Source organism: Globicephala melas, chromosome 20 (genome assembly GCF_963455315.2).
Source record: "Globicephala melas chromosome 20, mGloMel1.2, whole genome shotgun sequence".
Classification (NCBI taxonomy): domain Eukaryota; kingdom Metazoa; phylum Chordata; class Mammalia; order Artiodactyla; family Delphinidae; genus Globicephala; species Globicephala melas.
The window spans coordinates 39,739,190-39,761,881 of NC_083333.1; the positions used below are offsets into that span (position 1 = coordinate 39,739,190).

General features: G+C 51.0%; 3 protein-coding genes across 3 annotated transcripts; 1 reads left to right on the top strand and 2 right to left on the bottom strand.

Annotated features, from left to right (window-relative positions):
- The first annotated feature begins 1,044 nt into the window (after positions 1-1,044).
- Positions 1,045-7,965, top strand: VAT1 (vesicle amine transport 1). Its single transcript, XM_030840124.2, has 6 exons — positions 1,045-1,552; positions 4,511-4,718; positions 5,121-5,291; positions 5,396-5,485; positions 6,044-6,285; positions 6,443-7,965. The coding sequence occupies exons 1-6, from the start codon at positions 1,142-1,144 to the stop codon at positions 6,524-6,526; spliced, it is 1,206 nt and encodes a 401-aa protein (XP_030695984.1). The 5' UTR covers positions 1,045-1,141; the 3' UTR covers positions 6,527-7,965.
- Positions 7,966-8,118: 153 nt separating this feature from the next.
- Positions 8,119-18,464, bottom strand: IFI35 (interferon induced protein 35). Its single transcript, XM_030840126.2, has 7 exons — positions 18,317-18,464; positions 9,887-9,976; positions 9,375-9,522; positions 9,198-9,304; positions 8,910-9,096; positions 8,708-8,814; positions 8,119-8,471 (listed from the first exon to the last, which is right to left on the bottom strand). Exons 1-7 carry the CDS (start codon positions 18,320-18,322, stop codon positions 8,280-8,282), a joined length of 837 nt encoding a protein of 278 aa, XP_030695986.1. The 5' UTR covers positions 18,323-18,464; the 3' UTR covers positions 8,119-8,279.
- A 1,758-nt stretch (positions 18,465-20,222) lies between these two features.
- On the bottom strand, positions 20,223-22,692 carry RPL27 (ribosomal protein L27). Its single transcript, XM_030839797.2, has 5 exons — positions 22,622-22,692; positions 22,300-22,382; positions 21,167-21,336; positions 20,434-20,544; positions 20,223-20,321 (listed from the first exon to the last, which is right to left on the bottom strand). Exons 2-5 carry the CDS (start codon positions 22,378-22,380, stop codon positions 20,273-20,275), a joined length of 411 nt encoding a protein of 136 aa, XP_030695657.1. The 5' UTR covers positions 22,381-22,382; positions 22,622-22,692; the 3' UTR covers positions 20,223-20,272.

Consider the following 22,692-nt stretch of genomic DNA (forward strand, 5'->3'; position numbering starts at 1 on the left):
GTGGGAGAAGGGAAGGGAGGAGAGGGCAGGGGTGGGGCCCTGCTTCTACCTCAGTGGCCATGAAGGGTCTGCCATCCCCTTTCCCAAATTTGCTCCTGGGAACAGACCAATCCCGCCCTCCCTTCCCCTCCCTGGGAACTGGGGCTGCCTTAGCCGACTTCTGTCCATTCACCATGGGCTTTTCTCATGGAGATAGGGGCCTGGAGAGGAGACCACAGGGCTTTCCTGAGCTCCAACAGCAGCATTCCTATCCCCTCCATCTGGGGCTCCCACACCCAAGGAGATGGGGAGGGTGGACGAGAAGTCCCTTGAGTACTCCTCCCTGTTGTCCCCCATCTCCCCCAGATGCCATATCCAGCTCTGAGGACTGATTTCCAGGAAGTCAGGGGGGGATTGGGGAGGGTGAGAGCTTCACACACACTCTCCCTGATGGCCATGCTCAGCTGTAATTCCCTCCTCCTGGCCCATGTGTTTTCTGGTCCCCGTCAGTCTAGCCGTCCTGCTTCCCTAGGCTCCCACCTTCTTGAGGACACTGTCCAGTGTTTCTGGTCGGCTAATGTCGAAGCAGATGAGCACAGCATCCGAAGATTAATTAGATTAATTAGAGCAAGCAACACCATCACCATTTTACAGAAAGGACAATTGAAGTACAGAGCTTTAACAAAGTCAGATGGCTCGGTCACCCTGCTCCAAGTTTGCCACTGCAAGCAAAGAATGGGTCTCATATGGGTCGTGTCAGAGCCTGAGGAACAACTCGGTTGGGTTCCGCTCCACAGGTGGCTGGCTCCCCACATCTGATGTAAGCTCAGGTTTTGGGATCGTCCTTCAGACTGTCCCTTAATATATTTTTAGCTTAATTATTATGAATAAATAAGTAAATTAACTCGCAGTCTTCATGATCCCAAGAAGGACCTCGCGTGGGCCCGTACCCAATAAGCGCCTCCTCTCCACTTCTCGCGCTCGCGCCGCACCTGCACGGTGGCCCTGGCCCTTTAAGTCCGCGCTCGAGGCCCCGCCCCCGTCCCGGCGCCCCGCCCCGCCCGCTCGGAGTCGGCAGCCTTAGCAAGTCCTGACTCGCGCCCCGCCTTCCCCAGCGGTGCACTCTCGGTCCAGCTGTGCGCGCACGTCGAGCGTCCCAGCCATGTCCGCCGAGAGAGAGGTAGCCGAGGCGGCCACCGTGGTGGCGGTGGCCGAGGCAGAGGCTGGAGAAGATGCCTCTTCGCAGCTCCCGAAGGCGGAGGAGGCAGCCGGCGACGCCCAGCCACCCGCGGCCTCCGAGGGGCCCGTCGCCCCTTCGCCGCCGCCGCTGCGCTGCCTGGTGCTCACCGGCTTCGGTGGCTACGACAAGGTGAAGTTGCAGACCCGGCCGGCCGCTCCCCCGGCCCCCGGGACCGGCCAGCTGACGCTGCGCGTCAAGGCCTGCGGGCTCAACTTCGCCGACCTTATGGCCCGGCAGGGGCTGTACGACCGGCTGCCGCCGCTGCCCCTCACTCCAGGCATGGAGGGCGCGGGCGTGGTGATCGCTGTGGGAGAGGGAGTTAACGACCGCAAGGTGAGCGGGCCAGTGCAGGGCAGGGCAGGGAGAGGCTGCGCGGGCCACGGGGCAGTGGGGCACGAGTGGGCGGGCGCCATAGGTGTGGCAGAGCCGGGGAAAACTGGCACGAACCCGGGTAGACGGGCATGGAAGACGTAGGAAAGGAGCCTGTGCTCTGAGGCTCCTGGAAAACTGGATTTATATTTGGGGGTGGGAGATTGAGATGAAGTAATTGCCCCCTCCCCAAACATTTTAATTGTGGCCGCCGCCCCGAAACGGTGCTGGTGCTGGATGGGTGGGGAAACAATAAGGAGCCTATGCGCATGCGCACAATGACCTTTAAGGCCCCCTCCCACCACCCGTGAAACCTATCCTGTACCCCTGCCCACTAAACACTCCGCGGGTAATTGTGGTCTGTGACTCTGAGTGACGGTCGGTACCTTTTTCCCGCGAGGGAGCCTGAAGAGCTATATAGTCGGGGTTGGGCGGGGGCGCAGGGCCGTGCCAGAGCCCTAGTCACATGCAGCCCCGTGGTCTGTGGGGGTGTGAGGCGGCCCCTCCCAGAGCAGGGCCTTAGAGACAGGCACGCCCATCATGGAGGAGAGGGAGTCTGCCACCCCTTCCTCCCGCGCACCGGCCTTATACTGCCAGTCTGATCGGGGGTGGGTGGGGGTGAGAGTGGGGACGGGGTGGGGTGGGGTGGGGGGCGAGATTGGGTGTCTGGATCTTTGTCTTGGGCTCTCTGTCTCCCGTGACTGCACTGTCTCCTCCTCCGGTGACTCAGCCAGCGGACCACGACCCCGGCCTGCCCTTGGGAACTTTGGGCGGAACCCACCTCTGTCTTCTCGTAGAGGACCCTCTACTGAGAAACCGGGCCGGTGCCCATTTGGGCTGGGGAGGGGGGTGTGGCACCGGGAGCAGGTTGGCCCAGCTCTGCCGGTCTGTGACTCCTTTTTGTTTATCATTAATCTTGGCGACAGCCCCAGGCACCGGAGAGTTTCAAATGGTCAACTTTTTGAGAGACTTGGGGTGAGGCCTTTGCACGTCATTTGTTTAGGGGTTTCTTTTCAAATCTGGCCCCTGCAAGAGAGACTCATCAAATGCAGACTTTCTTCTTGCCAGACCTGTGGGTCCCAGAGCTCAGAGCTGGAATTTTTGGATTTATTGTACAGGCATACGTCTTCTTCCTCCTTAAAGGGCTTCTCTGTGGAATCAGCTCTGGCCCCACCCTTTCCACTGACTTCTAAATAATCCTACTCTAAGAAGAAGAAGGTGCTAAGAAGAATTTTTTTTTTTTTTTTGGTTGGGGGAGTAATAGTTCATGTTACTGCTGAAGGCCAACCACCTAACCTCTTCTCCCCACACTTTCCGCTTCGTAAATACAGGATATCCTGTCCAGGGTAAGAATATGATGTAAGAGGCTGGATTCGGAGGGGAGAGCCCCCGCTCCCTCCTGATATCTGGGCTGGGGAAGGGTCATGGGCCTGCCCTGTAATGGGCTGAGGGGTGAGCATTAGCCTGGGTAAGTGGACCTTGTTCTGGGCCAAATCTGCGACTGGCCACCACCTGGACTGACCACTACACTTTCCCCAGCTCTCCTGGGTTATTTCTGAGTCCACTAGTCCTGAGTCCTGGGGTGGGATGCTTCCATTGCTCAGACCTCGTCTCAGGCCAGTGCTTGCAGAGAAGGGTCCTACTCTGCCCTCAGTACTCCTCCTCAATGGAGTGTGGACATGAAAAAGGGTATGTGTGGGAGTCCCATCCCCCTGCCCCATGGATCCCAAGTCTCGTTAATGTACAGAATTCCCATCATTCCTGGCAGGGACCAAGACAGACTCGGATTGTCCTGGAACAGCACCCACACCTCCCTCTCCATGCTCTTCAGAGGACCATGAGAGGCCTTCCTCTGGAGACTGACCCCTTTCCCCTATCCTCCCCTTGACCCCAGTTGTTAAACTGGAGGGGAAGGTTCTGCTTCCTTTGCTCCCTTTCCCTCCTGCAAGGAGGCTCTTGTGCAGGTGGCTGAGGGTATGGGGAAGGGGAGGGGGGATGCCTTTTCCTGGTAGGTGGGATTGTGTGGCTCTCCTTGGCCATCACTCCTCCCCCCAGTCTCTGGGTGAAGCTTCTTTCTGAGCCCCCAGTGGCGGCTCAGATCCTTCTCCTGAGGTAACAGCCCTAACTGCTCAGAGGCCTTTACCTGCACTTTGGTCTGGCCCTTACAGCATACGGCCCTCTTCCTTCAGTTAATGGATTGGTGACCTCCCCTCCTTGCTTCTGATATTGTCATCATTGTTGTCCTTATTATCAGCTAACACTACGAAGTTCTTACTATGTGTCAGACATTAGGCTAAAAACCACTGATTTTTTGCTACTTAATCCTCATTAACTGCCCTGTTTTACAGATAGGAAAACTGGGGCTCAAAAAGGTTAGATAATTTTTATTTGCCCAAGGTCATAGCGTCAGTAAACAGTGGAGCCCATTTTTTTTTTAAACCTAAGCAGTTTGGTCTCTTCAATATTTCATGCTGCCCTAACTTGTAAGCTTCTTGCATTCAGGGATCTTACACAATAATAAAGTGTAAGATCTGTAAAATGGAGATAAGGATAGTATCTTCCTCAGGGGGCTGACGTGAGGATTGAGCGTTTATATGTAGAGCACTTACAATAGGGCCTGGCCTTGGTAAGCAGTCAATAAAGATAAGTTGTTATTGATGATATTATTATTACTATTGTTATTATTATAACCATTACCACGAGTACTGCTGCTGCTTGTACTATTACTTCATTGCCAGGAAGAGGGCCTTGTGCATAGTAGAAGGTCATAAATTACCAGTGGGTGAATGAATGAGTGAATGAATGATGCTCTTTTTCCATTCTTTTTTTTAATTTTTTTAATTAAAGTATAGTTGATCTACAATGTTGTGTTAGTTTCTGCTGTACAGCAAAGTGAATCAGTTTCTTTTTTCATTTTTCAAGGTCGGGGACCGGGTGATGGTGTTGATCCGGTCAGGCATGTGGCAGGAGGAGGTGACTGTGCCTTCGGCCCAGACCTTCCTAATGCCTGAGGCCATGACCTTTGAAGAAGCTGCTGCGTTGCTGGTCAATTATATCACAGCCTACATGGTCCTCTTTGACTTTGGCAACCTACGGCCTGGCCACAGCGTCTTGGTACACATGGCTGCAGGTGACAGGCACCCTCCATTTATCCCTTTTCCTTACCCCACCCAGATCTCCTTCCGGGCCTCTTCCCTGCTGCTTGTCTGGACTGTTGTCATGGCAACACTAGCTGCCTCGGCCTATGGTGCCCAGAGGCCTCTGCAGTGTTGTTGCCGTGGTAGCATTCAGCCACCAGGTCCAGCCTGGTGTGCTACCCATAGCAACGTGCCCTTGCCCAGCACCCCCTCCTTCCCAGCCACCTTCCCCCCAATTCTCAATCTTGGAAATTAGACATGGAATGATGGGAGAGAAAGCCTCAAGATGAGCCCAGGCAAAATGAAGGTGATGGGCTGGATCCTTGAGAGGTGAGAATGGAGAGTGGTGGCTGGACGACTCTATATCCCCCCTTTATGAAAGTGTCTTGCTTTAGGGGGTGTGGGTATGGCTGCCGTGCAGCTGTGCCGTACAGTAGAGAACGTGATGGTGTTCGGAACGGCCTCAGCCGGCAAGCATGAGGTGCTGAAGGAGAGCGGAGTCACACACCCCATCGACTACCACACGACTGACTACGTAGAGGAGATCAAGAAGATCTCTCCCAAAGGTGGGGTCAGGGAGTGGGAAGGGCTAGGATGGCATGGGACAGGGAGGGGCGTCTCCAGATCTGTGAATCCTAATGCTCTTCCTGGGCCCCCTACTTTCTGACAGGAGTGGACATCGTCCTGGACCCTCTGGGCGGGTCAGATACGGCCAAGGGCTACAACCTCCTCAAACCCATGGGCAAAGTAGTCACTTATGGTGAGTTGGTGGGCCGGGCTGGAAGGGGAGTTAGGGGAAGCAGGGTGGGGTCTGAGGGGTAGGATATAGGGGCCCAGGGCTTTTGAATGCAGAACGGACAGAGACTCTGGCGCTCTGTGGGAAGCATCACGGTTAGCCTGGTGCTGGATGTTGCTTTCACATCGCTCCCTCCTGGGTGTAGCTACTCGCCTTCTCATTCATGAGTCATAGCAAGTTCTGTGTTCTCTCTGTGTTCTTGTTTGGGGATTATTCCTGATGCAGTGTCAACCAGTCTGCCTTCCTCTGTCCTACCTCCTGGGCTTCTTGGGCAAGTTGCATTTCCATTTAAAAAACTACTTCACACCAAAAATAAACAAGTATATAAAGCTTAGAGCAATCTTTGAGTCGGCTAGAGTCCATCTGGGCCAGGTAGCCAGCAGGTGGGAGGTGCTCCTGTCACTCCCGGGTGCCGGTATGGATAATTGTAAGGGGCCCGCGGGGGGCAGATGAGCTTGGATCCAGACACACAGGGATGTGCCTGGCACCTGGATTCACAGGATGTGTCTCCTCGTCCCTCAGGAATGGCCAACTTGCTAACGGGCCCCAAGCGGAACCTGATGGCCGTGGCGCGCACATGGTGGAATCAGTTCAGTGTGACAGCTCTGCAGCTGCTGCCGGCCAACCGAGCCGTGTGTGGCTTCCACCTGGGCTACCTGGAGGGCGAGACGGAGCTGGTCAGCGGTGTGGTGGCCCGCCTCGTGGCTCTGTACAACCAGGGCCACATCAAACCCCACATCGACTCCGTGTGGCCCTTCGAGAAGGTGAGTGTGATGGCCCTGCAGGGAGGGCCTGGATAGGAGCTGTGAAGGCTGGGGTCCCTAGGGGAGGAGTCGTGGGAGGAGGAGGGCTGACTCCTTTAGGCCAGCTCCCTGGATGGGCCGAATGGCGCTGGGAGCAGAGTCTTGTCTTCCTCTCCAGGTGGCGGATGCCATGAGGCAGATGCAGGAGAAGAGGAACGTGGGCAAAGTCCTCCTGGTGCCTGGGCCGGAGAAGGAGAACTAGGCAGGGGGCTGGGAGACCCTCAGGGCCCGGGGAAGAGAGAAGCTGGGAAGCCATGTGCTGTTGGCCACCAGACCCTCGCGGTTCATCCTCTATCACAATGCGCTGCCCTCTTTCCCCCCAAGGTCTCTGCGGTGATGTCCTCTCCCCTGTCCTGTTCTTCCTCTTTAGTCAGGGCTTCCCCCTCCCCGCTTCCTGCCCTCTGAAGAGGTTGGGAAGTGACCACTTGGATGTCTGGGCCCTGCCAAGGGGACAGGGAGGGTCAGAGAGAGGCCGGCCACTTCCTGCCCCCACCCTTTCCCCGGGCCTCGCTGTGCTGCTTTTGTGCCAAGGTTAGCCAATCCCTTCCCGTCCTGTTCCCTGTGCTTCCGCCTCCGCCTCGTCTGCCCTCCTGCCCCCGCCCCACACCTCCCCAAAGAATCGAAATGCCAGCTCAGGATATGGGGCCAATCTGTGTGAGTCCAGCATGTCCCTGTGTCGCCCTAGTGTCCCTTCAACCCGGGCCAGCCAGCGCCCACCTTGTTGTAAGGCCTCGTCCTCTTGTCCCCAATTTCTCGAGCACAATCGGCTTCTCCCACCTCCAGGGGTTCTGCCACTCTCCAGCAGGGGTGCCCCTTCCAGCAGGGGCGGGAGTCAGACCTGCTGCCCTAGGTCACCACTCTATGGGAGGGACACGGAGCCCTCTCCTCTTCACTGAGTTCTCTGGATTTGTTCTCAGTGCCTTAGCAATGGAAAGCTTGCTTGTGTGTGTAGGGGTCCCTGCCTCACACCTCCTGCCCCCGTCCTCCCCAGTGCCTTCCTTGTTCTGCTGGAGCTGGGGTTTCGCTGCTCCCCAGTCCCATAGCACTGCCAAAAATCTGTGTGTGTGCCGGTGTGTGGGGGGCCAGCCCCTAGCCTCCGGGGGCCTGTGCCATGTCCTGTCTTCTGGGGCTGTCGTTTCTCTATGGTGGTTGAGGCGGAAGAGGCGGGGAAGCTTTTTCAGCCTTGCAGCTAAGTGTGCCACTTACCAGCCAGAGCTCTGAGAGGCGATGCCATCTGCCTCTTGTTCTGGGACCAAAGTAAAAATCGAAGCACGTTCCCCATGTAGTCACGGAGGCCCACTGTCTCCTCAGAGCAGGGAGGCAGCTTTTCAGACTCAGCCCCAAACTTTGTTTACAGGGGTGGGGAGATGGAACAGGGGGTCAAAGCGGAGGTTTAGGACCTGGGCCACTGGAACCAAAGTGGGGACTTCCCGGGGCTAGGGGTGTAAGTCCCTCTGCCCTTGGATCTGGAATTAGGGCGGGTGATTGCCCAAGCCACTGCCATTGGGAGGTGGGGGGAGGGGCTCAGCCTCTTCATCTGAACGAGGCCTAAATGTGTGAAGTGCGATTTTCACTTTTGTGTACCCACCCCGTTATGGTTACCGAAGCTGCCTTTGTGTTTGTGTCAATAAAAAGCCAAACCCTGGGTGCTGGATGTTGCCTCTGATAGTGGACGGGAAGGGGAGCTTGTGGAAGGCCAGTGCTGCTAGTGGAAGGCTAGGGTTTCTCCCTCCCCCTAGCCTTCTTCCATGGCCTAATCGAGTTTCCTTTCTTGAAATGAAATGAGGAAGATCGTGCAATGCAGGCGCTTTTACTGTTCTCGGGGCAGCGTTTCACAACTCATAGTCCCTCCTGCCGTTGACCGGCATGATCTCTCTCTCCTGTATATGCGTCCAACCCCAGCCTCGTTTGAGAACCTTGGCAGAGGGGCGGGGGGTGATGAGCAGGGCAGGCTCCTAGCCCAACTTGGCAGTGAAGACTGCCAGGCCCTGCTGTCCCAGGGGCATGACTGCCACGGCTTCCACCTCCCCACCCCCACGGGTGGGCTTCTGGAAGTGGATCTCCAGGACGTCTTGTAGCTCCGGGCCATCCAGGACATCAGGAATGTTGAGCACCAGCACCGAGTGGGGCACTGGCAGGGACCTGACCTGGAAAAGGAGCCAGGAGCTGGGCAAGGGCTCGTGCAGGTTGGGCTGGGGGGTCGGGGCGGGGCAGAGGGCGGGGCAGGTGGTGACCGTAGGAGTATGGGAGGGGGCAGGAGGCCTGGAGAGGTTGGCAGTGGGTAGGTCAGTGGGGTTTCGGGGCTGTGGTCCTTCCTTGGGCAAGTTTCTGGCAGGCAGACCGGTTACCGGGTCCAGTCCCCATCTTCCACCTTCCCACTTACCTCAGCCTTCTGGATCTTTCCACTCACGTAGGGAGAGACTCTCAGAGGGAACTGCTGCTTACCCAGTGGCACTGTGAACTGGCCCATCTGGCACAGGTGCTGGGCCACTGCAGGGACAGGGAGCGGGGGACCTTCAGCATCAAGGGCTCCCCCCTCCTGTGGCCTGGTGCCTCTGCTCTCATCTCGCCGACAAGGCCCTTACCTGTATCCTTAGCGAAGCCCAGCATGACACTGCCTTGCAGCAGTTCCCGTGTCTCCACATCGCCACCCCCGTTCTTGCTCTTGCCAAAGAAGATCTCCAGCTTGTCCAGCAGCTCCTCCTCACTTAGCTTAAGCCCGGCAGGAAACCCACTGACCAGTACTCTCTGTTCATTCATCTGGCTGGACACCTAGGGGGAGGCAGGAGGGAGTCATCCCAGGCACACCCCACTCCCTTGTGCCCAGGTGCATGGGGGCCCGTGCAGATCCCAGGGCCCTGCCATTCTGTCACCTGGATGGTGGTCAGCATGGGCAGCTCCAAGGGCTGGACCTGCACCCGCAGTCGGAACCCTTCCACATTGATCGTGTGCTCCGTCTGCTGCAGCACCTGCTTGGCCACTGGGTGGGGGAGCAGGGTCAGTACTTAGGAAGCCTCCCAGCCTCCCTCCCAAGGTTTCCCGGAGCTCACCATTGGGGTCATCAAAGGTGACCAGAGCAGAGCCTCCAGGCAGAGGGTAACAGATCCGCAGGTTAGAAACCACAGACTTGGTTGTTTCCTTGCCCTGCTGAATGTCTCCTCGGAACACCAGGGGGGTCTCAGGCACTGGGAATGGGACCTGGAGGTGGGGGAGGAGAGGCTGATGCAGATTTCAGGGTTGGGAGAGCGCCCCACTCCCAGGAGGAAAGCACCCTCAATTACATGCCACTGATGCTGAGTGCCAGGGATGAACACTGAAAGAAGAGCTGGGTAACTAAGCGGATGAATGTGGGCCAAGCATGTACTGGCACTTTACATACAAAATCTTAGTTTGTCCTCACACAAGCCTGTGAGGTAGGTAGCTCCACTTTACAGAGAAGCAGACAGGTTCAGAGAGTTCAAGTAACACACTCGAGGTCACACAGCACGGAAATGGCAGAGGCAGTAGTGAAACCAAGACCTCCCCAGCTCTTTCTACCAGGCCATACCCCCTCCCAGCTTACCTTGTCTTGGGGGTTGTCCCTGAGCTTCCTTTTCAGCTCCTGTAGCCTGGTCTTTAGTTTGGCCTGTTCCTCCTGAAGGGCTTGGAGGGCCTATTGGAGCAGAGGGGAACAACCAGACATCCACCTGCCTTTCCAGAGAATGAATGACCCAGGGAAAGGGGGCCGCTATTCTGGACACTCCAGGAGCAGAGTTGGTGCTCAGCCCGAGAACAGCCCAACCCCTTTACCTTGCCCTGGGCTTGTCCTGGCCCAGCCTGGCTGCCCCCATCGCAGCTGCTCTGAAAGGCAGGAGCCTTTGCAGCAGCCACGGCTGGGTCATTCCTGGAGACCCAGAGTTTAACGAACACTGATTGAGCTCCTGCTATGAGGTACTGGGCACGACACAGGCAGTGGAAGAAAAGGGTCCAGCGCTTAGGCCCGTATAAAACGGTACTCAAGGGACTTCCCTGGTGGTCCAGTGGGTAAGACTGCACTCCCAATGCAGCCTCTCTGGGTTCGACCCCTGGTCGGGGAACTAGATCCCGCACGCATGCCACAACTAAGAGTCCGTATGCCGCAACGAAGATCCTGCATGCTGCAACTAAGACCCAGCACGGCCAAAATAAATAAATAAATATTTCAAACAGACAAACAAACAGTACTCAAGACAGTGCACAATCACACGACTGATGGTGGAGGACAGCGGGAATTTGGAGGAGGGACCGTCCCAAAGGGGTTAACACAACTAGGGAGGCCTCGAGGAGTAGTAGGAGCTTACAGCTGCAAGATGTCATAAGACTATCAGCTAACATGTGCTAAGCCCTTTATATGGATTATACCACTCATGTCTTGCAACAACCTTATGAAATAAACACCCTCTTCTTATTTTGCAGATGAGGCAACAGTAGCTCAGAGAGATCAAGTGACTTACCTGAAGTCATCTGGCCCTAGGCAGTCTGACTCTCGACTCTTAGTCTATGCTTTACAGTGAAGAAATCAAACTCAGAGTAGGCGAGTAATTTACCCCACATCTCCCAGCTTGTCCCATGACTGCCACCCTTTCTGCTGTACCAAGCAGCCTTTCAGGCTGGGTGTGATTTGGAGCAGATCCAGAGAGAGCTGACAAATGGGCAGGGGAGTGACACCAGGGATGGGAATAAATGCACCTTTGTTTGTGGGATGGAGAGCTCACCCTGTGGTTGGAAGCCTGATAAATAAGGTCAGCTCAGGGAAGTGTGAGCTCACTGGGGAGGACGGGACTCTGTCCTGGCCATCTCTGTGTCCCAAGTGTTCAGCAGAGTCCCTGGCACAAAACAGGCATTCAGTAAACCCGTGTTGAATGAATGAATGAAGTGAGTGAATGAATGAAGTGAACGAATGACAGAACGGGAACATATTACAGTGGGCGTTGAATAATTCAATGTGAGTTCACTCTATTTTAAGCAGAAGAAAACTAGGGCTTGACCAAATAATGCCAATTAATGAGTAGTGAGAAATAATCAGTGACTTTCAGGGTCAGTTACATGACATCAATGAGTCAGGGGAGCAGGTGCAGTGTGATATGGAGAGGTGGGGACTCTTACATCCTGCAGACAGCATGTCCCAACTAAAGTGGCAACCCCTTCTCGGCTCTAGCCAAGTTTTTTCACATGGAATGTGGTCTCAGTATCCTATATCTTCCCATTTCTAAGGGAAACCAGAAATCTGGATTTTTATTTGAAAAAGATGGCTTTATTTTATTTTATTTTTTTGCGGTACGCGGGCCTCTCACTGTTGTGGCCTCTCCCGTTGCGGAGCACAGGCTCTGGATGCGCAGGCTCAGCGGCCATGGCTCACGGGCCCAGCTGCTCCGCGGCATGTGGGATCTTCCCGGACCGGGCCACGAACCCGTGTCCCCTGCATCGGCAGGCGGACTCTCAACCACTGCGCCACCAGGGAAGCCCAGATGGCTTGATTTTAAATAAATATGAAAAATAAAAGTTGGATTCAGTCTTTAATCCATCCTCTTTTTACTTCTGCTTTAAATCTTGATCTAATTATACATATTGTTTGAAAATCTAGTAATTGGCAATGCTATTTAATAAATAGCTTTAAATAAATAAATAAGTAAATTTAGTTTTAAAAGCTTCATAATTACAGTTTTAAAAAAACATTCAAAAACGTCCATCCACTGGTGAATGGATACAAGGAAAAACAAACAAACAAACAAAACAATTCAGGCCAGAGAGTTTATCAGTGGGAAAATGGGGAACTGGTGAAGATTTCTGAAAGGGGGAGTGAGGTGATGGACACAGTGTTGAAAAGAGCGCAATCCGGTCATCAAAAAATGGACAGAAGACCTAAATAGATATTTCTTCAAAGAAGACATACAGGTGGCCAACAGGCACATGAAAAGATGCTCAATATTGCTAATTATTAGAAAAATGCGAATGAATACTACAATGAAGTATCACCTCACACCAGTCAGAATGGCCATCCTTAAAAAGTCTATAAATAGGGGCTTCCCGGGTGGCGCAAGTGGTTGAGGGTCCGCCTGCCGATGCAGGGGACACGGGTTCGTGCCCCGGTCTGGGAAGATCCCACATGCCGCAGAGCGGCTGGGCCCGTGAGCCATGGCCGCTGAGCCTGCGCGTCAGGAGCCTGTGCTCCGCAACGGGAGAGGCCAAAACAGTGAGAGGCCCGCGTACCACAAAAAAAAAAAAAAAAAAAAAAGTCTATAAATAATAAAGGCTGGAGAGGGTGTGGAGGAAAGGGAACTCTCCTACACTGTTGGTGGGAATGTAAATTGGTGCAGCCACAATGGAAAACAGTATGGAGGCTCTTTAAAAAACTAAAAATAGAGTTGCCATATGATCCAGCAATCCTGCTCCTGGGCATATATCCGGAAAAGATGAAAACCCTAATTCAAAACAACACATGCACCCCAATGTTCATAGCAGCACTATTTATGATAGCCAAGACATGGAAGCAAGTTAACTGTTCATCAACAGATGAATAAAGGTGTTATATATATATGTGTGTGTGTACACACACACACACACACACACACACACACACACACAGAGGAATATTACTCAGCCATAAAAAAGAATGAAATAATGCCATTTACAGCAATGGATGGACCTAGAGATTACCATACTAAATGAAGTAAGTCGAGAAAGACAAATACCATATGATACCACTTATATGTGAAATCTAAAAAAAAAGACACAGATTAATTTATTTACAAAACAAAAACAGACTCACAGACATAGGAAACAAACTTATGGTTACCAAAGGGGAAAAGGGGTGAAGGACGGATAAATTAGGAGTCTGGGATTAGCAGATGCACACTATTATGTATAAAATAGATAAACAAGGACCTACTGTATATAGCACAGGGAACTATATTCAATATCTTGCAATAACCTATAATGGAAAAGAATCTGAAAAAGAATACATATATGTATAACTGGATCACTTTGCTGTACGCCTGAAACTAACATAACATTGTAAATCAACTATACTTAAAAAAAAAAAAAAAAAGCTGGCAGTGATGGCAGGATGAACTGGAGCAGCAGGAACTGGGGAGTGGGGAGAACAAGCCCAGATCTGTGGCTCTAATTCTCACAGACGTGACAGGAGCTGACCTGAACCTCTGGCACTGGGCACAAGGAGCACACACAGATGAGTACATCTCAAGAGGAAAAGCTGCCAGACTCCGGATGCTGTATTAAAGCGACAGAGGGGACAGACTGGAGAGGCGATGCAACACTGAGGTTGCAGACTTGGGTGTCCAAGGATTTGGTATAATGTCATTGACCCAGCAGGCAAGGGAAGAGAGCCAGTAGTTACTGGGGACCTGCTAAGTGATCAGCACAGTTGGACTCCATCCCATTTAAGTATCACAAAACTGCCTCCTGTCTCCAACTCCCAACTGAAACTTCTCTATCACAGACTTCTTAAGGACAACACAGGCTGATTGTAGTCACTTACTTGAATTCAACTACACATGCTATTTATTTACTTAACTAACATGATAACTTGGTCTCTAAATGCAAGCCAGTATCCATCTGGTACTCAACTGAAAAAACAAAAGGGATCCGTTTTACACTGAGCTCACTGAGAGACTGTAAATTCTGGATACTTAGGGGTGAGTTAATGATTTGAGGTTCATTTGACTACATGCATTCTTCTGCCTTACTTGCCAAGTTTAGAACCTAACAACCCCTAAGATAAAATCTCATGCTATCTGTGTTCATCATAGCAGTACTGAGAGGCAGTGTAATATAGCAGTTAAGAGCACAAGTTCTGGGGCCAAAACTCCAGGGTTTACATTCAGCTCCTCTTACTACTGCCAAGACAATGGGCAAGTTATTTAACTCTCTGTGCCTTGGTTTCTTCATCTGTAAAGTGGGAACAGCAATTTCTACCTATGTATAATTTTATTTGGAAAAGTAGTTCCCGGCATATGATGAGTGCTATGTTAAATGTTTTGTATTTTAATAATCCCCATTTGATAGTTGAGGAACCTGAGGTTCATCAAGGTTAACTAATGGTGGGAGTTCCCTGATGGCCTGGTGGTTAGGATTCCAGGCTTTCACTGCTGTGGCCTGGGTTCAATCCGTGGCCGGGGAACTGAGATCCTGGAAGCCACGTGGTATGGCCAAAAACAAAACAAAAAAACCCACAAAAAACAAAACCAAACAAACAAAAAAACTTTGGCCCTAATGGGCCAAAGTAAGTCAAACCCAAGGCTGTTGAAGACACAGAGTGTCAGGGACAGGACTTGGTGGCTTGGACTCTGGGTTAGAACAGTATGTGGTAATGGTAGAAGCCAAGAGGATGGAAGAACTCATTCAGGGACAGAGCCCTTAAAAATGTGATCTTTGAAGATACCTAGTCAGGGGTCAGGAAAGATAAAGGAATGCAGAGAAGAAAAAGAAGGCATGGGGACTTCCCTGGTGGTCCAGTGGGTAAGACTCCGTGTTCCAGGCAGGGGGCCTGGGTTCGATCCCTTGTCAGGGAACTAGATCCCACATGCATGCCACAACTAAGAGTTCACATGCCACAATTAAGAGGCCGCATGCCGCAACGAAGATCCCATGTGCCGCAACTAAGACCCGGTGCAGCCAAAATAAATAAATAAATGTTAAAAAAGAAAAGAAAAAGAAGGCATGGTCAGGGCCAGGGCCAGGATTAGGTAGCATCATAGACACAAAGGAAGAGGAGTGATGAAACAGAGGCAAAAGAAAAGGAGGGCTACAGGAAGTCCCCTCCCTCATTTGCTTCCTTATTCACTCATGCAACGATCAGCTACCAGGCATCTACCACGTGTCGGGCCCTGTTCTAGGCTCTGGGGACACAGTAGTGAACCAAACAGACAAAACTTCCCTGTGGAATTTACATTTTAGGGGATGAGCCAGATAATAAACACAATAAATAAGTAAAATCTGCAGTATGTTAGTGATAAGTGTTATGGACAAAAACAGAGAAGGGAGGACAGAGAATGTTGGAGTACAGTTTTAACTGGGGTGATCAGAGTAGGCCTCGTTGAGATATTTGATCATATACTTGAAGGAGATAAAGGAGTCAGCCGTGTGTATATGTGGGGGAAAGTTTTATGCAGAGGGAGCGGCAAGTGCAAAGGCCCTGAGGTGGGAGTTTGTTGTATGTATTTGAGGAACATCAAGGAGACCAATGTGGCTGGAGCAGAGCGAGTGAGGGCGGAGTGGTGGGAGATAAAGTCACAGAGAAAACAGAGTGGGGCCATGAAGGGCCTTTCACATAAAGTGAGGTGGGAGGCTGCAGGCAGGCTTAAATGCTAACAGGATAACTTGGCTGTTGTGTGAACAGACTGATGTGGGGAAAGGGCACTAACAGGGAGACTACTAAGGAGGCCATGACAGTGTCCATGTGAGCAATGCTGATGGCCTGGATCAGGTGGTAGCAGTGGAGGTGGTGAGGCGTAGTCAAGAGTTTAGATTGATTGAGGGAATTCCCTGGCGGTCCAGTGGTTAGGACTCCACACTTCCACTCCAGGGGACACGGGTTCAAACCCTGGCTGGGGAACTAGGATCCAGCAAGCCGCGCAAGCGTGCCACACACACACACACACAAAAGAGTTTAGATTGATTCAAGTTGCTGATGGATTGGAAGTAGGATGTGGAAGAAAGAGACAAGTCTGTGATGACACTAAGCTGTTAGGCTTGAGCAACTGAGGGGAAGGAGAGCCATTTGCCGAGATGGGAAATACGTTGGATGGAAGAGATTGGGGTTTACTTTGAACATATTAGGGATGAAGTGCTTATCTGACATCCCAGTAGAGATGTAAAGTGGTGGTTGCCTCTATGATGTGGCATCCAGGGAAGGGGTCCAGGCCATGAGTATAAATTTGAAAATTATCCAAGCAGAGATACTTAAAGTCACAAAATTAAATGAGATCAACATGTAGAGGTCCAAGGGCTGATTTCTGGGGCAACCAACACTAAGAGATCAGGGGAACAAGGAAGAACCAGCCAAGGAGAATGCAGAGGAGGGGCTAGTGAAACCTGAGGGAGAGCAGGCATGAAGAACAACATGTTTAAGGCAGAGGAGCCCGCAGCTGTGCCCAGTGCTGCTAACAAGCCTTCTGCCAGGAGGCATGAGAATGACTGCTGAGATTGAGCAACAAAAAACAGTCCTGCTTATCCTAAGGAGATTGTCAGTTCACGTACAAGGATGATTACAGTAGCCTTGTTTACAATGGAAAAAAAAAAGAAATCTACACGTCCAACAAGAAACAGCTAAATATAAAATATTTAGCAATTAAAAGACAGTAATAAAGAACATTTAACATGAAAAAATGCTCACAATAAGCAAAATATAAAGCTGCCTATACATTCCCTATTCTGATGGTTTAAAATGTTTTAATTCATGAGGATATTTATTAATGCATAAAAATTCTGGGAAGATAGACATCACAGTGTCATTAATAGACTGTCTCTCAATAATGAATTTAGGGTGATATTTAAAAAATACAGTTTCCTGGGCTTCCCTGGTGGTGCAGTGGTTAGGAGTCTGCCTGCCAATGCAGGGGACACGGGTTCAAGCCCTGGTCCGGGAGGATCCCACGTGCCGCGGAGCAACTGGGCCCGTGCGCCAGAACTACTGGACCTGCACTCTGGAGCCCATGAGCCACAACTACTGAGCCCACATGCCACAACTACTGAAGCCCGCGTGCCTAGAGCCCGTGCTCCGCAACAAGAGAGGCCACCGCAATGAGAGGCCCGCGCACCGCAACGAAGAGTGGCCCCTGCTCGTCGCAGCTGGAGAAAGCCCGCGCACAGCAACAAAGACCCAACACAGCCAAAAATAAATAAATTAAATAAATTTATATAAAAAAATACAGTTTCCTGAATCCACCTTCCTTCTTTCCTTTCTAATATGTAAAGGCCCTTTAAGAGAGCACTTTTACCAGAGTGGGAGGAGTGAGGGGTGGCTGAACTGGGGAACTGGCAGTATTAACAATAATGAACATGTATTGAGCACTCAGTATGTGCCAAGCAGCGTGCTCAGTTTTTACTGTGTATTTTAGGGATTGTTTAGTTTAATTGTGGCAGGTAGGTATTCTTGTGTGGAAGTGTTACCATCATTCCCACCAAATAGATAAGGAAATGGGGCTTAGATCGTAAACTTTAGAGAGGCTAATAACTTACCCAGGGCCACACAATTGGAGGAACCAGGATTTGGAACCAGGCAGGCTGGCCTCTACAGCCTGTGTCTTCCTTCAACATTTGAGGGGCAAATGAAAAATTTCCAAGCAAGAGACCTATATATTTGTAACAGACGGGCTAGTATCAGGGAGAAATACTGAAGAAACTAGGGAAATGAGATTCATTCACTCAACAGCTGTTTATTGAGCGCCTACTGCATGCCAGGCACTGTGCTGGGCAACAAGGATCAAGGGTGAACAGGCTGAGACAGAGGACCAGCCCGCAGAGGGCTTAGTCTAGCACGAGCAGGGGCGATCAGGGGTTGGGAAAGCGGGGACCACAGCAGACAGGGTAACACTTCTTCCCCTCGCCCTCAGGAGAGGTCAAGGTGACATTTAGATGGAAATATAAGGAGGGGAGGAACTTGTTGAGGAAGATCTCAGGAGATAAAGGTTGGAGCAATTCTTAAACTTTTTGGGGTCACAGAACCCTTTGAGTATCTAATGAAAACGATGGATTCTTTCTCCAGAAAAATGCACATCCACACAAGGAATTCACGATCCCGAGATGCAGGTTATAGAACCGTCTCTGAGGCAGTGGATTAGGGGACCAACTCCCTTGCAGAGAGGTCATCCCAGCCGTCACTCCCCAGACCTGTAGCAGGTGTAAGAGGGGGGTAGGGAGAGGGTTGCCTGCCAGGCCCTGGGATACCTGTAGATTCCTGGCCAAGAGGAGCATTCCTCTTGGATTCCCCCCACCCCCAAGACCCTCCTCTCACCATCATGGTCTAAGGTCCAGTTAGCAAGGGCTGAAGCTTCAGAGCTGGCACAAACTGGCAGGGTCCAACGCGACTAAAGTCTTGCTTGCACTTTGAGGAGTTTTGGTCTCCCCAGCAGAGCCTGAAAGACACTTCTTATGGTTCTTACGCAGGCTCTTTGCTTTCACTTTCATTTCAGTAAAGTCCCTGCCCTTCCGTACTCCACCCCTGGGTGGCTTCCTGGTCTTCGAACTTCCCCCAGCTGTGAGGCCTCAGGGGAAGTTACCCCACAAGCAACTACAAACTGAATGCTGGCCCCAATCAGCCATTCATTCCCAACCTAGCAATCCCAGCACAGGCCTATTGGTAGAATTTTGTCTGCTTTGTTAATGGCTATTTCCCAAGAGCTTAGAATGTTGCCCAGAACATGCAGATGTTGGTAACTGAATGAGAAATGCAACCAGGACAGATAAAGCCTCATCAAGTTGAAGAAGCTGTAGCAACAGCCAGCACTTGAGAGCTGTTATGTGCCCAATACCAATTCTGCTTCCCATGAATTAACTCAACAACCACTTGAAATTGGTTCCATTTTCCCGATGAGATTCTAAACTTGTGAGGCACAGAAGTGCAGAAACCTGCCCAAAGTCACATTGCTAGGAAGTGATGCATGTATCCAAACCTGGTTGGAACAGTATTTGAACTTGAATTTTTAGTTAAAGGAGGGTTTAAATATAGTTCCATTTGTGACTGTGAGTGTGACTTACTGGAGACATCGAACACTTAAGGGTGAGGGGCTTCCCTGGTGGCGCAGTGGTTAAGAATCTGCCTGCCAACGCAGGGGACAAAAGTCTGAGAAGATCCCACATACCGCGGAGCAACTAAGCCCCTGGACCACAACTACTGAGCCTGCGCTCTAGAGCCCGTGCTCCAAAAAGAGAAGTCACCGCAATGAGAAGCTCGCGCACTGCAACGGAGAGTAGACCCCGCTCACCACAATTAGAGAAAAGCCTGCTCGTAGCAACGAAGACCCAACGCAGCCAAAAAAAAAAAAAAAAACACACTTAAGTGCAGGATATAAGTTTTCTATTTTCACCTAGTCCAGGGCTTCCCACTCAGAGTAACTTACTGAGCCCCTTTCTCATGCCCCCACTCCTCACCCCAGCTGAAAGTGTGCCAAGTGTGAAGCTTGGCAAATAGGGCCATTTTGAATCCTAGTTCCATTTAGTGACTTAGTATTAGCTTGCCTGGAGAACCTATTTCATCAGCAACACCAGTCACAGTAAATGCTATAGAAGGGCCAAACGCCTTTCCTGTAACACAGTGGTGACAATCCAGAGCCCCACCCCCTTCCTTGCCTGTCTCCGCTAGACAGACCACTTGGGGACCTCTCCTTGGTCCCACTAGGAATGGCTGCTCTGTGGCTCAGGCCTTCATTGTTGGTGTCCATCCCCATCTAGAGCAGTTCTCCAGTGTGGTCCTCGTCCAAGCAGCACCAACATCACTTGACAAGATGCTGAATTCTGACCTACCAAATCTGGCACTCCGGTTTAACAAACCACTTCAAGTTAGTGACTCTTAATCCAAAGTAGATGGTGTCCACTCAGAGGGGCCTTTGGTTGTCACACGGGGTGGGGGTGGGGGAACAGTTCTCTAGATATGTAATGGGTTGAAGCCAGGGATGCTTAAACAATTCCACACCTAAAAATGTCCAGAGTAGCTCTTTTGGGGAAACAGTTCAATATGACATTTTACCCACTGAGTTAGACCATTAAAGGATTATCAGGCTATGGACAGAAGTAGCCCATGTCTCACAAAGGCAGATGTACCTTTTATTTTATATTTTCCCACAGTCCCTCATCCACCACCCAGTGTCTCTCATCGTATGAATGTTCTTTCCCAGTCTAATAACAAGAAGAAAGCAGACACGTGGATTTTTTTTTGTATTTTTGTATTTGTAATGACTCAAACAAGACAGACCTAAAACCGCAGCTTCTGAAAGAACCATTTGTTCTTGCCGGTCTTGTATCTAGAGGGGGGAAAAAAGGACACTAATGAGGGGAGGAATCACAGAAAACAAAACTGTCTTCATGGAGAACAGTGAAACCATACTCCAGCATTCACTACCAAAGCCTACTTACCTCTCCTCAAACTTGACCTTGGCCTCTCGTCGGGCCTTGCGTTTGAGAGCAGGGTCTCTGAAGACATCCTTGTTGACAACAGTTTTGTCCAAGGGGATATCCACAGAGTACCTGGGAACAATGGCAGGAAGGTAGGAGCAGCCCACATGCTGCCAGGGCCTTCACCCCTCCGCCCCACTCCTGGGACATTGGCACGTTAAGGTCTGACTCCACAGGAGCTATCATCAAAACTGTGCTAAAGTCCTGATGATATTCTTTGGAAATGCCCAGTTTTAACAAACTCTTTTACATAGATTCAAGCCACTGAAAAACTTCACAATTCACTCTCAGTTTCCCACAACTACCCTACCCTATAGTAACTATCATCCTTGAGAGTGGAAGAAGGCAGGCCAGATTCTATGCCTGTGTTTACTGTGGCTGGAAACAAATGGAACAACCTTTACTCAACACTTCAAAGAATTTTCAGGTGAGGAGAGAGACAGATCAAGAGCAAGTTTGGAAGAAGTTTTTCAATCCGGCGTTGCGAAGTCAGGGAAATCAATAGAAAACAACAGGAAAGTGAACACTTCCAAGATGGATTAAAGAGGCAACACTGGGAAACCACGGCCAAATGCCAAATTGAAAATGATGTCTCTTCCACTGGAGCGGCTACAAGGTTGTCTCCTTATTCAGCAGGGCAGAGAGTGGGAAAAGTCAGAAAAGGCACTTTCATTCCCATTCTTGAAACGCTCACCTTGTAGGCATGAGGTGATTATAATTATAAACTTTCACGAAAGACTTGATCTTTGACCTCTTGGCAATTTTCTTCTTGCCCATGGCAGCTGTCACTTTGCGGGGATAGCGATCAATTCCAGCCACCAGAGCATGGCTGTAGGGTCGGTCTGAGGTGCCATCGTCAATGTTCTGAATGAGCAATTACATGTTATTGCTATTGAGGCCCTTTGCTAGATGTAGGGCGTGTATAGAAAGAACACCCTCAACCCCTAGGCCTCTGAGACCCACTATTATAAAAACGACACAAAGCAGACATTCTAAGTCCTATGCTAGATGCCCAAAGAGTTAACAGGGAAAAGGGTGGTTTCCTTCCCACCAGGAAAAATCTGGAAGGTTCCTGGGAGGCAAGAGATTTAAAATGTAACAACAGTTAACAATTATGAAGTGATTGCTATATGCCAAGCACTAGTTCTCAGGACTTTACATCTCTTAACCTCCTCCAGGATTGCACTGCTAGGAATGGTTAGAGGCACGATTCCAAACCTGGCTGCCTAACTCCAAAACCAGCCTCAGGCAGACGGAGGAAAGGGAACCAAGGGTGCCCCGGTGTCCCCAACAGTCAACAGCAGTGGTGTATGTGGCCAGAGCTTAGGAAAATCTCATAAAAGGCTAAAGACGTAGGTAAAAGGCAAACAGTGAACGGCTAGATTACGCTAAGTGACCATTTTAACTAGTAACAATTTCTCCTCTTTTTACGGAGTCCCAGCTGCAGCACTTACTACCTGTTTGACCTCAGGTTAAACTTAACATCTCTAAACCTTCGCAGTAGAAAGTAACCTTATAGTTACCGCAAGGATTGCACATGACGACACCTATAAGGCAGTGCCAGGTACCAAGCAAGCATTCAATAAACGTCAGCCATTAGTATTACTTAAAACCTCTCTGATAGAAAACGCGTTGGGTGTCAGCTGTCCAATTCAACTCCCATTTGTTATTATGCGTCTTTCTCTCTCAAAAGCTCTCATGCATTCAACCCCCCCCACCATTCGCAATGCTCAGTGGGTAATGCCCCCAAACTAGGTCTTGAATTCCAAGTTGCCCGCCCGCTCCATTCACGGGATACAAAGGGGCACAGGTTCGCGAGGTTGGTACCTTTACGATGACCGCTTTGCGTCCGGAGTAGCGACCGGCCAGGACCAGCACCACCTTCCCGGGTTTCATGAACTTGCCCATGTCTGCAGAGAAAAGAGAAGGGGCCGCTCAGAAACCCGCCAGCTCAGGCTGTGGGCCCGAAACTTCAGCGGCGCTCACTGCGTCTCGGCTCAGGCCGCCCGCAGGTACTGCTCTCAAGACAGGATCCGCTACGAAGCCGTCAGAGACCGAGGAATGAAAAGCACCCGGCACCACCCCGCAACTCGACCCCCAGTCGGCGGATGGCTGCGGATTGTAATACCCTGCCCCAGCCGCTACTCACCGGCAGCAACCTCTCGGGCCTACAGCAGAGAAAGAAAGAGCACTTCCGCTTACCTTTCACCCCGGGGAGGG

Bases quoted from the DNA above. Each gene is read 5' to 3' on its own strand.
- VAT1 (XM_030840124.2), top strand. From the start codon at position 1,142: ATGTCCGCCGAGAGAGAGGTAGCCGAGGCGGCCACCGTGGTGGCGGTG. The intron at 4,719-5,120 runs GTGACAGGCACC...GTCTTGCTTTAG, and splicing joins CTTGGTACACATGGCTGCAG to GGGGTGTGGGTATGGCTGCC. The intron at 5,486-6,043 runs GTGAGTTGGTGG...CTCGTCCCTCAG, and splicing joins GGGCAAAGTAGTCACTTATG to GAATGGCCAACTTGCTAACG.
- IFI35 (XM_030840126.2), bottom strand. The intron at 9,305-9,374 runs GTGAGCTCCGGG...TCCCCCACCCAG, and splicing joins CACCTTTGATGACCCCAATG to TGGCCAAGCAGGTGCTGCAG. The intron at 8,472-8,707 runs GTAAGTGGGAAG...CTCCTTTTCCAG, and splicing joins GAAAGATCCAGAAGGCTGAG to GTCAGGTCCCTGCCAGTGCC.
- RPL27 (XM_030839797.2), bottom strand. From the start codon at position 22,380: ATGGGCAAGTTCATGAAACCCGGGAAGGTGGTGCTGGTCCTGGCCGGT. The intron at 21,337-22,299 runs GTACCAACCTCG...TTGCTCATTCAG, and splicing joins GCAAAGCGGTCATCGTAAAG to AACATTGACGATGGCACCTC. The intron at 20,545-21,166 runs GTGAGCGTTTCA...CATTGTTCCCAG, and splicing joins AATCACCTCATGCCTACAAG to GTACTCTGTGGATATCCCCT.